This window comes from Drosophila gunungcola (assembly GCF_025200985.1).
Source record: "Drosophila gunungcola strain Sukarami chromosome 3L unlocalized genomic scaffold, Dgunungcola_SK_2 000002F, whole genome shotgun sequence".
Taxonomy (NCBI): Eukaryota; Metazoa; Arthropoda; class Insecta; order Diptera; family Drosophilidae; genus Drosophila; species Drosophila gunungcola.
The window spans coordinates 5,991,538-6,006,822 of NW_026453178.1; the positions used below are offsets into that span (position 1 = coordinate 5,991,538).

General features: G+C 43.2%; 4 protein-coding genes across 5 annotated transcripts; 1 reads left to right on the forward strand and 3 right to left on the reverse strand.

Moving 5' to 3' along the window:
- The first annotated feature begins 941 nt into the window (after positions 1-941).
- Positions 942-3,208, forward strand: LOC128257395 (uncharacterized). Its single transcript, XM_052988399.1, is given in 2 exon segments — positions 942-2,237; positions 2,239-3,208. Coding segments are annotated over 2 exon segments (1,656 nt in total). The 5' UTR covers positions 942-1,541; the 3' UTR covers positions 3,199-3,208.
- Positions 3,209-4,382: 1,174 nt separating this feature from the next.
- LOC128257699 (uncharacterized) lies at positions 4,383-6,807 on the reverse strand. Of its 2 annotated transcripts, XM_052988833.1 has the most exons (3): positions 6,431-6,807; positions 5,877-6,377; positions 4,384-5,710 (listed from the first exon to the last, which is right to left on the reverse strand). In XM_052988833.1, the coding sequence occupies exon 3, from the start codon at positions 5,267-5,269 to the stop codon at positions 4,664-4,666; it is 606 nt and encodes a 201-aa protein (XP_052844793.1). In that variant the 5' UTR covers positions 5,270-5,710; positions 5,877-6,377; positions 6,431-6,807; the 3' UTR covers positions 4,384-4,663. The 2 variants fall into 2 exon arrangements, with proteins under 2 accessions (XP_052844794.1, XP_052844793.1); XM_052988834.1 differs by lacking the exons at positions 5,877-6,377; positions 6,431-6,807 and having other exon boundaries at positions 4,383-5,064; positions 5,124-5,264.
- On the reverse strand, positions 5,428-6,715 carry LOC128257169 (uncharacterized). Its single transcript, XM_052988038.1, has 4 exons — positions 6,431-6,715; positions 6,129-6,377; positions 5,877-6,049; positions 5,428-5,710 (listed from the first exon to the last, which is right to left on the reverse strand). Exons 1-4 carry the CDS (start codon positions 6,713-6,715, stop codon positions 5,428-5,430), a joined length of 990 nt encoding a protein of 329 aa, XP_052843998.1.
- Positions 6,808-8,352: 1,545 nt separating the features above from the next.
- Positions 8,353-10,990, reverse strand: LOC128257465 (odorant receptor 74a). The gene is made up of 4 exons (XM_052988483.1): positions 9,815-10,990; positions 9,263-9,358; positions 9,027-9,209; positions 8,353-8,970 (listed from the first exon to the last, which is right to left on the reverse strand). The coding sequence occupies exons 1-4, from the start codon at positions 10,736-10,738 to the stop codon at positions 8,920-8,922; spliced, it is 1,254 nt and encodes a 417-aa protein (XP_052844443.1). The 5' UTR covers positions 10,739-10,990; the 3' UTR covers positions 8,353-8,919.
- Positions 10,991-15,285: the final 4,295 nt, after the last annotated feature.

Sequence of the window (15,285 nt, forward strand, 5' to 3'; positions counted from 1 at the left end):
GTGGATGTGGTGAACATGCATGCCAATCAAGAGCCCTGCTGTAAATTGTTCAAATTGCATGCCTCTCTTAATTGTCAATATAGGTGCTGCAGGTCGCTTAGTGGCCTGGGAAAAGGAAAAAAGGACGACCATTTCCCAGAGTACTTCACGGTAACTCGCTTATCACCACCTGTTTCTCTGCTTTTTTACGGCGTTTTTATTACGGGTTATTAATATATACACGCGTGAATATACAAGTCCGAAAAGATTAGATCGTAAAACGTAGGCTTTATGTTAGCGCAGTATCCGATCAAAATCCATAATAAACAATTAGGATAATGGCCATACAAAGTGGCATTGACTGCAGAGAGCATAACGCTAATGTTGTAAGTGCATGTAATGGGCTAATATCAAGGAACCGGAGCACATGTGCCCCACAAAAAACTGTCGAAATTTCACTTGTGACCCCTGCCAGCACTCAAGGAAATTAACCATTTCATGACTTTCAAGGGGCTGTTAAATTTGCAATGCTGTTCTGGATACTTTTCCAAATAACCTAAGTTATGTTTTAAATTAACCGAGCTTAATATATGTTCTTTAAATTAAATAGCTTAGCCAAACATATTTTGTGTAAAAAATAAAAAATACAATTTTTGCAGTCAGATTAGATTTCGAAAAATAAAAGGCAATACAAATTCAACCAAAAACAAAATAGTCAAAAATTCTGGCTTAAATCAAATGCAACATTGTAAGCAATTGTTATTACTGACCAATAAACCAATTTCAATTAAAAATTAAAGAAAATTGTTTTTTAATCTTATTATGGTTTATGGTTTTTTTGTTCTAACACTAAAATGCAATTTCTAAGAGGCCTCCGACCCACAAGCATACCAACAAATATGCATGGTAATGTGCATGTTGGTCGGCCAAAAGTTGGGCGGTCCCACAAAGCGGCAGCAAAATGGGAACTGCAATTGGCCACTAAGTACTTTCCAAAGTCTTTTGCATGGCAGTTCACATAATTCGTGTTGTGATAGTCTCGGCCTCGTTTTGCTCCGGTTCCCGGGTGGCAGCAGTTTTCGACGGTTTTTGTGCCCGAAACATAATTAAGTGCTTTGCAAGTTGTTGACTGTGAGGGAATTTGTCATAACATCATGGGAAGGGGAAAGCAAGAACGGCCCATGAAAACGAGTAGCAGAGCCCGTTGATAATGTACTAAGTAGTCATAAATTTTACTTTTATGCCATGGTAGAACTGGGGAGAAGCGAAAGCAAACCAGAAGGCAGAAGCCAGAGATCAAGAGCCGGCGAGAAGTGAAACGGGCCCTGCTGCTGCTGCTGCTGCTGCTGCCGCTGCTGCTACTGCCCTTTTGACCCCGTCGACAAGCTCAACAAGTTGCGAGTTCGCGACTGCCGAGCTGATGAAGTGGCTTTGGCCGAGGGCCGGACTTCAGTTGTAGTTGGCCAGCGCTGGAGTGGAGGCTGAAATTAAATCAAACATCAAACTCAATCGCAAAGTCAAGAACGGGAAAAAGGACCTCTCCGCCGGCAAAATGAATCGAAATGGGGCAGGGACGAAGTGCCAAAAGTGTTAGCAACTTTGCCATATTTCTGTTGATTTTACTCGCACAAAACTGTGGCCGAGCACGCAGCCACGGGCGTGATGGATTAGCAAAGTTGCAGTTTAGCGCGCAGGCTCTTCCTGTTTTTAATTCTGCGAAAATATACGAAACTTTGTGTCCGCAACTGCTGACGGCCACGCCCCCGCCCGCTCTTCCACTCGCGCCTCGGGAGGTCAAAGGGCGTGGCCTGGTGCGAGGGAAGCCTGTGTTCCATGTTTTCGATCAACTGCAGCAGGACTTCGAGGCGAAATGGCAGCTAACAACTACAGTGAAGCCTTTTAGTATATGGCAGCATTTGGACTGGGAACAGGAGCAGCAGGCTCACCGCTTGCAGGCTCAGCCGAACTCTAGTTTTGATATCCTGGCAGAGTTGTACAAGGATCAAAAGGCTTATGAGCAGACAACCACAACCACAAAGCCTTTTCATGTGCTGCAAAGACTGGAAAAGGATTTAATCAAGGCCGATAGGCGCAGCACCACCATTAAGCCTTTTCACATAGTTGGAACCCTCGTAGAGGACTTAAGGAACAAGGATCTGAAAGAGGGTTATCTGGAGTCCACGGATCTGGATCCCTTGGCCGAACACAAGGCCGAGTTAAAACCCGAGTCGCGGGCCAAGCAAAGTCAAAAGCGCAGGACGGAAACGCATTCGCCGTAGAAGGAAACGAATTCGCCGTCGCCGGAAAAGGACACGTCGTCGTCGCCGGAAGAAGAGGAAGAAGAGGCGGAAGAAGCGTAAGAAGAAGAAGTACAAGGGCGACAAGAAGAAAAAGAAGATGAAGGGCAAGCGGAAGCGGAAGAAGCAGCAAAAGCCGGAGGATCACGAGGAGCACTCGATTTTGCAGCCGGCCCATCTGATCTTTGCCAATCCCACCAAGCAGCCGTACTATCACCATCCCCATGGATATCCCTATCCGGCGAACAACCAGATGCAAGTTCAAACCATACCCACTGCCTTGCTGAACGCCTTGACCACCAAGAAACCAAGCACGGTGACGACCACCACCACCCATCGTCCCTTCAGTAAGATCAAGTATCTCCTGAGGCACAACAACATCTTCAAGAAGAAGAAAAAGGAGTACCTGAGCCACGTCGGCCAGGTGCTGTATCCATTTGTTAAATTTGTGGCCTTCTTCACGGTCCTCAATCCCTTCACGCTGGGCGTCTTCCTCTTCACCCTGATCTCCCCCGCCGTCTTCGGCTTCCTGGGCTTTGTGGCCCTCAGTGTGCTGGTCAAGCCCTTGTTGCACCTGGTGTTCGGGGTCAAGCGGAATGTGAATGCCTTCGATCGCAAGCGGTGGCTGGCCCAACGGCAGGCGGAGAAGCTGAAGCTCAACCTGCGGCCAGTGACCATCCACAAGCACTTCTACCAGCAGAGCCCGGTGCACTCCGCACCCCCGGTCAAGCTCCGTCCAGTGGGTCACTGGCGAAGAGAGGGCGACGGACCTGGGAACCACATGCCTCCTCCTACCCTCAGAGCTCCCCAAAGAAGCACCCCAAGACCAGCAGTGCCACCTCCAATTCATCGCTATAATCCTCTGCTGCCTGACCATCGCAAGGCCCTCAACTACGACCAGTCTGGAATCTTCCTGATTTAGAAACACTAAAATAAACTTAGCTCAACTATAATGTAGATAAAAAATTAATTATATATATGTATATTATTAGGAAAGAAAATAAAACAAAAAAAAAACGAATTCCTTTCGAATATTAAACATTTTTAAGCCTTAAATATTTGAAAATTAATACAACTGAAAATAATATTGAAAACAAAGTAAGTAAGGGTACTAAAGGGTTAAAAAATAATTTGTCACTATGCATCTTCAATGCTTCATTGTACTTTTAAAAGTTACCTGATTTAGTTATTTCTATACATGTCTTTGTAAAATGAAGTACAACTACATCTTAAGGGATGCAATTTTTAAATGTATATTATTACTGAATTCTAAATTAAAACCGTAATTCTGAAATATTAAACCATTACTATATCTCGAAGAACTAAACAAAAAATTAAAAAACAGCAAAGTTATAATTTTTTTTCATTTATTTTTCCGATTGTTCCTATGGGAGCTATATGCTATAGTCGTCCGATTTTGATGAAATTTAAACCGTAAATCGGAAATATTAAACCATTACTATATCTCGAAGAACTAAACAAAAAATTAAAAAACAGCAAAGTTATAATTTTTTTTCATTTATTTTTCTGATTGTTCCTATGGGAGCTATATGCTATAGTCGTCCGATCCGGCTCGTTCCGACTTATATACTACCTGCAATAGAAAGACAACTTTTGGGAAAGTTTCATGCAGATAGCTTTAAAACTGAGAGACTAGTTTGCATATAAACGGACGGACAGACGGACGGACAGACGGACAGACGGACGGACAGACGGACAGACGGACGGACAGACGGACATGGCTAGATCGACTCTACTAGTGATGCTGATCAAGAATATATATATTTCTATACATGTCTTTGTAAAATGAAGTACAACTACATCTTAGGGATGCAATTTTTAAATGTATATTATTACTGAATTCTCTTTAGTTATTTTTTCAGAATAAAATTAACATGTTGGAATACATATAAATTTTTCATTATGGATCTGCATTGCTTAATTCTACTTGATTAGCTAAATTGTTATTTTTTTTGTATACTACTCTTTGTGAGATGGAGTTTACCTAAATCTTAAATATTTAATCCTCTTTTTAACTCAAAATATTGAATACTATTTCGTGTTGAAACTTTTATAAATATCTTATCTATTTTGATGTTTCTTTTTAGTTTTTATTAATCCAAAAGAGTTTCAGGCTCCTCTCAAGTATGCAACGTACCAATTCCAAAACTTAATTACGCTTTATCCACACTCCAGCGAAATTGAAGGGAGGGCCCGGCACTTTGGGGACTTTGAACTCCCACTCACATGCGGGAGCTGCATTAAAATTAACATGTTGGCAAAGTGAAATTAACAACAGCCAGCCCAAGATTGTTGCCGAAACCCAATTAAAAAGTTTGGCAACTGGTAAAGCGGGTGGCCAACATCCCCGAACCTCAGGACCCAGCTCAGGACTGGAAAACCAGCTTGTGAATGTCCAGCTCCCGTAGCTGTAGCAACTGCTCGTCGTAGCCCCGGCGAAGGAGCTCCTCTTCCTGCTGATCCCGCACTAGAAGGACTTCGTGGAGCGGCAAACTGAGCTGAAGATCGCTGCGCTCGAACAGTTTTCGGGCCTCCCAGCGGAAGAGTTCCACTGCCTCGCAGAAGTCCTTGTGCCGCTGAAGGTAGTCCTCCAACCGAGGATGAAGCAAGACCAGGTCGTCCAAGGACGCCAGTAGTCGCATCATGAGGAATCGGCCGTACCGCCTGCGAACATATGAGATTGGCATGTCCTGTGCATCCGTTTTTTCCCCTTCTCGTGTGTAGCTCCACAACGTGAGTCCCAGGATGAGGGCCACCTTGACGCCAGCTAAGTGAAACATAACAGTCAGCGGAGTGATCTTCTCTTGCATCACTATACTGCGCCACCAGAGGATGTCCACCCCGTAGAAGAAATATCCAAAGTCCACGACACCCATCACAAGTAGGCTAACTAAGGCGATGATCCCCACAACTTCGTAGTGTAGTCGAACTTGGGAGAAAACCCATCGCCAGCTGCCGATGATCTTGGTCATTTGGAATGAGGAAGTAAAGGAAGTATGCGGAGCACCTAACCGAGTTCTAACTTTGAAATTTGAAAACCTAATACTGGTACAATTTAACTTGGCTAAACTGACAGATATTCAAAATGGAAATGATTTTTATTTTATGAGGGTGCAAAACTGATGTTCATCTAGACCAGCTCAGCCAACCTCAAAATGTTGAGATGCAAGGTGCCAGAATACATGAATTTGCGGGCACACACAGATTTGATTTCGACGTGAGCACTAAAGTCCGACTCTGGTGGCATTTGGAAAGGTTTGCTGGGATCGTCCTTTCCGGCAATGACATCCTGCAGCAGATCGACTACACTCTTCGGAGCATACACTACGAATTTTAGCAAAAGTCGCGAATTGTCAGATGACGAGGGCCCGATTCCATAGGTGCATATAAAATTATCTGTATTCTTGTGTCCCCTGTGAGAGAGAATAATGTTCAACATATAAGTACTAAGATTTCAACTAAAAACGTGTATATTAACAAGAATTTATACTGGGTATGGAAGAGTTTTTTAGTACGTTTACTAGGTTTCTGTCGGCAGACAATCTATGACATAGTAAAGATCTTAAACACATCCCTTACCAAAAGTTTTTGTTCATCTTATCATAAAAGAGCAGCTCGGCAATAATGTTTATGAAGTAGATTCGTTTGACGTTCTCAATAAAGCGTGATTTATCTTCGCGCTCGTCAATGCCTCCGAAGCAGATGTTGGCCAACTCCACCTGCAGATGCCAGTGCAATAGCTTCATGCCGCACTGAGAGACTTTAAATTTTCGGAATTGCTGCAAGCTCGAACACTCATCAGATGGAGACTTAAAAACAATGCAATGTTACCCACTTCAAAAGGCCAAAAACCGCCATCGTATAGTGGAGGCGTCTGTCCTGAACTTCTCTCTTGTCATCTGTACTTAACTCCAGGTCAAGCAGGAATCGACCAAGGAATCTTGTCAGGGGGTCAGCCTTCGGGATACCTTCGTCGTTGTAACTTAAGGGTAGCTCTTCGTGGAAGGTCATCAGACTGTCAACGATGTGCGACTCGGCGACACCCTCGTGGACAAAGTAACCGACAGATTGCCGAAGGATCTAAGGATATTTAGTAGAGTACAGAGTGCAAGCCAGAAAAAATATAAACCCACCTGCAGCATGATCCTTGTATCGCGCACCCTGATACTCTCCATTGGCATTTCCCGATGGGCCACCTCATAGCACTTGTGGTGGTGCAAGATAAACGAATTGTGCACTTGTTTCAGCTCCTCTGATACACTACGCCACATTTTGTGGTGCCAAGGGTCCAAGTGGGACATCACCCTATCCAAGACATCAATCGGCAAATCCAGCAGCTGAACTGCCTTCTGTCCCTGATGCCACTCCTTCTGAATATCCGGGGACTCATTGGATTCATTGTGCCCTGCTCCAAACATTTTAATTTGAGAATAATTGTGTTTGAGTTAAATTTGTAAAAAAGACAAAAGCCTCAATGCCATGAAAAAGAAAAAATTTTAATGAAAATAAAAAGTTAACGAATTTATAACTTATATTGGAGCGATAGTGCAAAACTGTGGTTGCAGCATTGACACACTCCTTACTTTATCAGCTTTCTTTGATACGATTTTATATTATTATTATTATTTTCCCACCAAGAAACCAATTATTCGATGACTATTGAAATTATATCGCAAGTTTACGCGTTTCCAGCTCCCTCACTTTTTGTTGCTTCAGCTGACGGTATTGGCACTTTGTTCACACAATACACAGAGCTAATATCAATTGCGCCTTTTGCAATTTGCCAACATTTTGCAGGCCATTATAATGGAATCGTCTTGGGAACGTCATTTTGTTTGGCTCAAAACAAGTCGTTCCTCGCCAGCACTGTGCACAGTGCATTGTGAAGATGCTAGAGAAGATTGCAAATACTGGTAAGAGTTGGGGTGGAGCAAGTGACATAGTTCGAGCCCAGAGAAAATGTTCCTCATTCAAGTACACACGGGAAAGAACATCAGATACATTGGGAATCATTACGATGTTTTTAAAAAATCTACTCATATACTAATAACTACTAATTATTTTAAAGATTAGAGATTTAATAAGGAAATATTGATACTAACATAGTTCTTGGGATCAGGTCGTTCACGATTTCAATATCAGGTTTGAAAAATAATCAACAGCATTGAGATGTCTGACATTCAAAGAACAGCCAATAAAGTAATTTCTTATAGGATTATACTCGTAGGTCATTTCTAAAAAACTTTAAGTAATTGCCATGATTTTTTCTCAGTACAGCACTCGAAGTGCAAGGCAGCAAATAGAACGAGTAATAATAAATAAAATTGTAGCCAATTCATAAGGATTTCGCATTTTGTCGCTTCAATCAGGCAATTGATGGTCCCTGGAAGAGGAGATGTTGTGGTGGGGGGGTGGGGTTTCCGGGGGGAAGTGGGCGATTCAGGACCACAGGACAGGCGAGCGACTGGCAAACAACATTCATTCATATTTGCCAAGTGCCGATTGAAGCTGCCTTTGCATTCTGCTGATCTCCTTCAATACTGAATAACCACCCACCTTTCCCACAGTTCACTGCCCCCCTGCACCCTCTCACCACCCTCACCACCCACTGGCAGCACAATGTGCGTATAAATAACGGATTTCCTGTTATAAAATATTTGTAACGACATTTTCCCCGATTTATGTATCCTCACACACATTCCCATTCATACGGAATATGCATGCTTAGTTAAGCAAGTATATGGCATAAGGGCTCAACAAAATAGTATTTGTTATAAAACAAAAAAGATTTTAAGGAATAAAATATTCTGTTGCTTAAGACATACATATATATAGTTATATAAGAATAGAGCTACAGCTCTATTTAAAGTAGTTTAAAGTATAATTTAAATATATATATAAGAATTGAAAATTTAATTGATTTGAACTTCTTCTTCTTAAATGTTATTAACTAAATGTGGAATAAATATACTCACAAAAAAAAGAATTATTAACCTTATGAAGCTAAATAAGCTTTATTATTTTGAGCACAGCTGTATGGAATAACGCTGGAATAGTGAATATATTGCATTGTGCTATTGCCAGTGGATGAGCATGTACCTATAGATAGATATATAGTGCCACGATATCTCCGGCAGCCACTCTCCCCTGCCAATTGCTGCCACTCAGTCATGGCTGACAGTTATGGCTATATGGATTGGGATATGGATATAGATATCGATATGGATATGTGCCGGGTAACGTCTTCGGATTGCAGCTGTCAACGCAGCAGCAAATTTAGTTTCGCCCGTCCTAAAAGTGCTGCTCCGGAGTCGGGAGTGGAGGGCCAGTGGATTGATGATGCCCCGACTGGCAGATGCAGTTGTACTTTCGCCTGCTGCTTGCACAACTCCGCCGAGTGGGGGGTGCATAAATCAGAGTCATGCACGTGTTAATATCCTTGAATGCGCTCGAAAGCTCCATTGTTGTCAGCGGATATGCAGCACACAAAAGGTGAATGGGGGCGTGGGGCTATGCATCCCGTTTTGGGGCGGACAAATGGTCATGGGTCAGGCCACAAATGATACCGGGGAGCGCATAATTTCCAATTGGCAACACAATTATTCCAGCAATGCGGCACAGCTCACCGCATCGAGTTGAGAAACGTGAAGTAGGAGAAGGCACCCTGGATGATCTATGGACCAGAAATCCGTAGGTTTTCCAAACGAAACAATCCAAAATGTAACTCACTTTCAGCACTGTCGTCAGACTGACCCGGAAATATTTTAGGCCCGTCATGAAGAAGGGTCTCGAGTTGAGTTCAATGGCCAGGCTCACCAGTTTCATCAGCCTGACATTCTCGGTCACATTGTCCGACTGATGGACCACCTGCTCCCAGTCGGAGGTATAGTACATCATTCCCAGTTCGTCTGTCTGCAAGGGGTAATATTTTAGTGTTAATGACTATGGTGCAGAGAAACACTCACCGTATTGAGGAGAATGGACCCAAGCATGCCAAGGGCCAGCAACTCCATGAACTTGGCCAGGAACCACACAATATAAGCCACATTACCCCAGGGGTTCTACCGGGAATTAAAGTAAATTAGAAATCATCAATCATTGTTAGTTATGAACACAATTAATCGAATTTGTAAACGGTTTTAGCTAGTAATCAAGCTTTAGAAATTAAAGTGCATAATGAAGTTAGCTTTTTAAAAATCTAAGTTGCATAAACTAAAGATAAAAGATACTTGCCGCTTTGAAGTTCATTACTTACAATAAATTTTTTTTTTTTTGGGAAGAACCGAACTTATTTTGCACCTTCAGTTACAGAAGTTCGGTTTTCTAAGCAGCGAAATAAAACTGCTTAGCAATAAAATATTTTTAAAAAGAATATATAGAGTAGTAAAATTGTGATTTGAGAACCTAACAGTTAGAATTTAAATTGAGCAATGCCAATTAGAAAATCTAAGCTTAGCAAACCGTTTTTTTTTCAAGAAAATAGTAAACTTATAGATCTAACAGTCAGTAAAACAAACCGTAAAAGCCTTAAAGAAAAGGGCGCAGAGGAGACCGGCGCTGAAGGCAAACATGACGAAGATGCGAAAGCTGAACTCCTCCTCCATTCGCTGGCCAAAGTCCCTGAGGGCCGCATTCCGCCGCAGGATGTGGGTCAGGAGCAGGCGATAGCTGGTGGCTATGTTCGCAGTGCCACGCCCCTCCAAGAGCCTGTGGGCGGAGCGGCGCAGGTCCTGACCCAACTGGACGTAGCGGGCGTTCAAGTGCATCATCAGCTCGCCCAGCACATTCAGTTCGCCGAAGAGCATGCTGGTGATGACGAATCCCACCCAGAAGTTGAGCCCCAGCAGCGGGATGAAGTACTGCAGCTGGGTGTTGTCGAAGGGATACACCTGCTTGTAGAGCATTTCGCGGCGGTGGTAGATGACGTTCGTCACCGGGACCAAAAAGAAGTTGAACAGGGCCAGCAGATAGACGGTGGAGTTGAGCCGCGTGGGCAGCATTTGCCGCTGGATGCCGGCAAACATTTGGGGCATCGCCTCCTCGCTCACGTAGATCTCCGCATAGAAGCGCTGCAGCAGGGCCCGAAAGCGATCCTTGTGCCAGGCCAGCTGGTAGCAGCGTATCTGCATCTCCACCAGGATCAAATACGTGGGCATGCCCGTCAGCAGGTTGTCCATGTCCTGCCGATTGGCCATCAGGTAATGGAAGTCCACCTCGTTGTGCTCGCAGAAGACTAGGAAGCCCACGAAAATCAGCACCCGGTCGAGGAGAACGCTCCAGCGACCCGAGTCCGCCTCCAGGGGCCAGGCGATGTGGTTTAGAATGCGGTACAAGGACACCGGCCAGGGCATCGGCGCCAGCTCTCCGCCGGGCAGACGGGGTCTGTAGCGACGGAACCGGATGGACATGACTGCACGCCGTCTCCCCGGACGGACTCCCATTTATATTCTAATTTTAATTGGCCCCGGCCCGAGGAAATATTAAATTCATGACCCAATCATAAATTATTCAGATTCATTTGCGTTTGTCAAAATAAACCCGAAATCGAAACCAAAACCAAATGGCAGTCAGCCACAAAACCAAATCAAGTGGCAAGTTTGGAGTTAATAGAGGGGTGATTATTAGAGCTGTAAGGATGGCTTCTACTTTCAAATCAAACCATGTCAGCGGTAAAACATGTGACATCTGGTCAAACAAAACCAAAACGCTTCCGTTTGCTATTTATATTCAAAATATTAAAAGTAATTGTGGGTAATTATAAATTAAATCTATTTAATTGAATAACATTCAAGATTAAACATGTATTGTTCTTTTTTATGTGACTTTTTTGAAGACTTAAGACTTAACTAGACTTAAGACTTAAACTAAAATTTAAAATTAATTTCAGGTAGCACGTTTTAAATTAAGCAAATCAAATCCAATCAATTTTTTATCCCACCGGATGTAGAATATTATATTAATTTATGGAAATCAAAAAACTTTATACATCTTTATTTTCAAAAATTGTTTAAAGTCCTATAGCGAGTTCAAAGTTAATTGCAGGTAAAAACTAATATTCTTAAGAATTCGTCTACTTGAAATTCAAAACAATATCATAACGATTTCAAAAACTCAATCATTTAAATAATTTTTGTATAGTATTACGGAAAATTTCAACTTAAATGCGGACAAGAGCTTATATTTTAAAGACTTATTCTGCTTGAAAATCAAATCATTGTCCTAATCCACTCGCTTCATTGCATTTACCTCTCGGCGGACAGCCGCAAACAATCATTTTTATGATTATGCTAAAATAACACTGACATAATTCCAATAAAAACGAAATTGCCCTGGCACACTGACTGACAGCTCGGCCTTTGTGCGCCAGGTGAGCCGGGCAGGATCCAAGGCTCCAGAAGGCGGTGAGAAGGGAGGGTGGAGGGGAGAGGTTCGTTTACCCACAAAGTATGCACCTGGGAGCAGCTGCTCATGTGTGGGTATGTCCCGGATCCTGGCCATATCAAAGGACGACCGAAAAGGCGTCGGAGCAGAGCAAATTCAATTCACCACTGTTGATTCACCGCCCTGTTGTTGTTCTCTTTGCCTGGTAAAAAGGATGAAAGGCGGAGGCAGAAAGGCCAAACAACAGGAAAAACCCAAATAATATTAATATGCAAATTGAGTTTTTTAGTTGAGTGATCTAAGCGGATAACCGAGGGCCAAGTCAAGGCGAACGCCAGTCTCCGGGGACCGACGATGGATGCGAATGCGGATACGGATATGCGGATACGCGGATGCGGATGCGGATGCGGAGTCTCTCTTTGGGGCATTTTGTTTTTGCTTTATTGATTGCCGGCGGGACGGGACACGTACGTCGTACGTACGTACATATCTGGAGCAGCAGTCGGTTGAAATGCGAGTTTTGAATCAATTGAAATCATATTTTATTAAACGTTTACGGGGCCATTTCCCACAGCCGCCGCGGGGGTTCGAATCTGCGAAAATATTTGCAAGAAGTCACCCACACCGGGGAGGAGAAACAAGCGCCGGCAGCGGCGAACTCATCAAGTATAAACACATAAAAAACATTATACGTACGGATAGGTACACATAAATCCCGACCCGTATCCGTATTCGTATCCGTATCTGTGTCTGTGTCGGCAGCCGTGTGGGCCGTGGGCAAACTCTGGATTCTGGGTTCTGGGTTATGGCATTCTGCTGATTCGCTCGCTTTTTTCGTGAAAACAAATTCCGAAAGAAATTGAAAACATCCAGAAGCAGATTGAAAGCAAACGAGCGACGATGGACGACGGCAAACAGATGGAGACCTGCGAAAAGTCACGAACCCCGGAAAGCTGCACCACCAGCAGAAGTCTGCCAAAGACCGCCCGAGGGATTGGCCAAATGTCACGCAACTTTCTGCCAGCGCCAAGCCACCGACTACAGACTACAGACTACCCCACCGGAAGGCGTTCGATCGGAATGGCAGTCTAAACAGCGGGTCCCTGCGAGCGATTGATTTATAATTACGCCAAGGATGGCACGAAGTGGGCCAACAAAATGGCCGCTTTGGCGGATTTGCTCAATTAGACTTAGACTGAGACCCAAATTGCCAGCGATTCCTAATGGCTTGTCTACTGGGAGCTACACTTAAAAAATACTTATTCTAAAACACAAACAAGAATGTGGTTTCTTAACCAAAAAAAAAAAAAAGAAATCAAGAAAAAGTAAATGTAAAACTTCCCTTAATTTCAGGAAAAAATAAAAAAAAAAATGTTGAGTGCATAATTTCCGTCTTAATTAATTTTTCTTGCCTTTAAGTTGGCTGCGCCTTCATTTCATTATTTTCACGTTGCCCTCCACCTGTGGCACACGCGGCGTATGAGTGACCAGATATCCAGCCTTCGACGAAAACCTCCGCCTACCAGCCTACTATGTAAAATATATGCAAATTGGTTTATTTTCATATGGCAGGCACGTGTGTCGTCCTAGCATCAGCCAGATAAAACAAAAAACACAGGAGGGTAAAACCAAACATGCTGATGCATTGGGAATGGGGGCACTGTCCATTGTCTAGACATAATTGGGAACCAGCTCCGGAGACCTGGTCAGTATAACAAAGGGAAGGTACATATTTACTTTTCGAAAATTCCACGAAATGCACAGGCTTGTGTTGTTGTCATTAAATTTAACGACAATGGTCTTCATTTCAAAAGCTTTTCAAGCATTTGCTAGTACCATGTTGTTCTTGGAAAATAAGATAATAAGTTTGGACTAGAAGTTGTTTTGAAGGTACAAATTATTCATGAGTTCTCTAAATTTTTCATTAAAATTTTCTCAGAATAAAATGTTTTGAACCTGCCCCTCACTTTCCAAAATTATTATTAGAAATAAATACTGTTTTACAAAATTTTCATTCATCACCAAGAATTGCTAAAAAAAAATGGTTTGCTCCTTTTCACTTCAAAATCTTTAATATTCATATCAAGTATTCTTTCGTTAAGGTCTTTAAATTTTAAACATTGGCTTATATTCATATTAAGTGTCCTTTCGTTATGGTCTTTAAACGTAAGCCAAATTTGTTTGAATAAATGCCTAACCACTTCCAATTTGATATTTTTGATATTCATATCAAGTATACGCACTGATTTCCGATTTAGGGCATGATTCGCTGGCTATTAAAGAAACATAAGCGAAGTCACTTGAAATATGTAAACGGAAAACAAAACATAAAGGGGCCACGGGTAGAAGAAGGATATATCCTGACAGTCGGGCGAACTCCTCCGAAAAACCCCTGAATAATTAAAGCGTCTGAGGCAAGGCACACACGCCCACATACCCACACATCCAGGATGATCCGATTGAACTGTGGATGGAGCCAAGAAAGCTGCAAATCGAACACGCAGGTTTACATGCGCCTAATCCCGTTGTCAGCCGGATGGCCCAAGGCTGTATCAGACTCAGACTCAGACTCCGGCTCAACCACCCACTCATTCACCTTGAGGCCAACAAACACCCTCCACCACCCACCTGGAGGTACTGGCGAAAGGCCTCGAGCATGTCCGTTATTTTGTTTACAAGAAAACATAAATCTCGGCTCCTGCGGCCTGGCTGGAGTATGTCTGAGTGCGGTCGAAAGGATTGCCAGCCGTCGCCGCTGCCGTGTGAAATGGAACATATCATCACATCCCCGACTCCACACATTCACCCACATTTGTGTGCGTGTTGGCCGGGGTTACGGCCACCTACAAAAACAAAAAAAAACCAAAAAAAATAAAAAGAAAAAGGACTACGGACTAAGGACCAAGGATGAGTGCCATGGGTTTGGGTCTGGTTTGCACGCGTCAACTGTAAAATCCTTTTGACATGCAGCCGGCTACTCTCTTTCGTCCGAAACTGGCCATAAAAAATGGGCTTTAGAAGCTGGGAATCCAATTATAAAGAATTTTAAACTATGTAGCGTGAACAGGACACTTAAAGTGGGCTAAAAGGAAAACCGAGCAAAAGCCAGGTTATTAGCGGATATATCCTGGTGAGCTTGGTCGTGTGTGTGCTGTGTGTGTGAATGTGTGTGTGTTGTGTGTGTGGGCAAGTTATTAAAAGGAAGCAAGTTCTGACAGGTCACAATCAGTCAAGGGCTCACCCAGCTGAGCTCCCCTACTGCTTCTCACTGTATAAAAATTGACGTGAAATTTATACGCCATTCCCGGCTTTTCGGGTTTGCCAGTTGAAGAAAAAATATAGCAACAATCCATAAAGTAAATGTAGCATTTAAACAAACAAACCGGTCGACAGCAGAATTAGACGATATGGGAGGGGAGGGGAATGGGGCGGGAATGGAGCATCTGAATCCCAACCAGGAGCAGTGACAAAACACTGGAGGGGAAGCCAAAACTGACAGTGACAACTGGCTGGAGTGACGGGGAGCACAAGGAGCAGCGTTGATGATGCTGCCCCCAACTCCAAGTGGTAGCAAAAAAAATTGACATAAGCGGATATGTTACCCAGC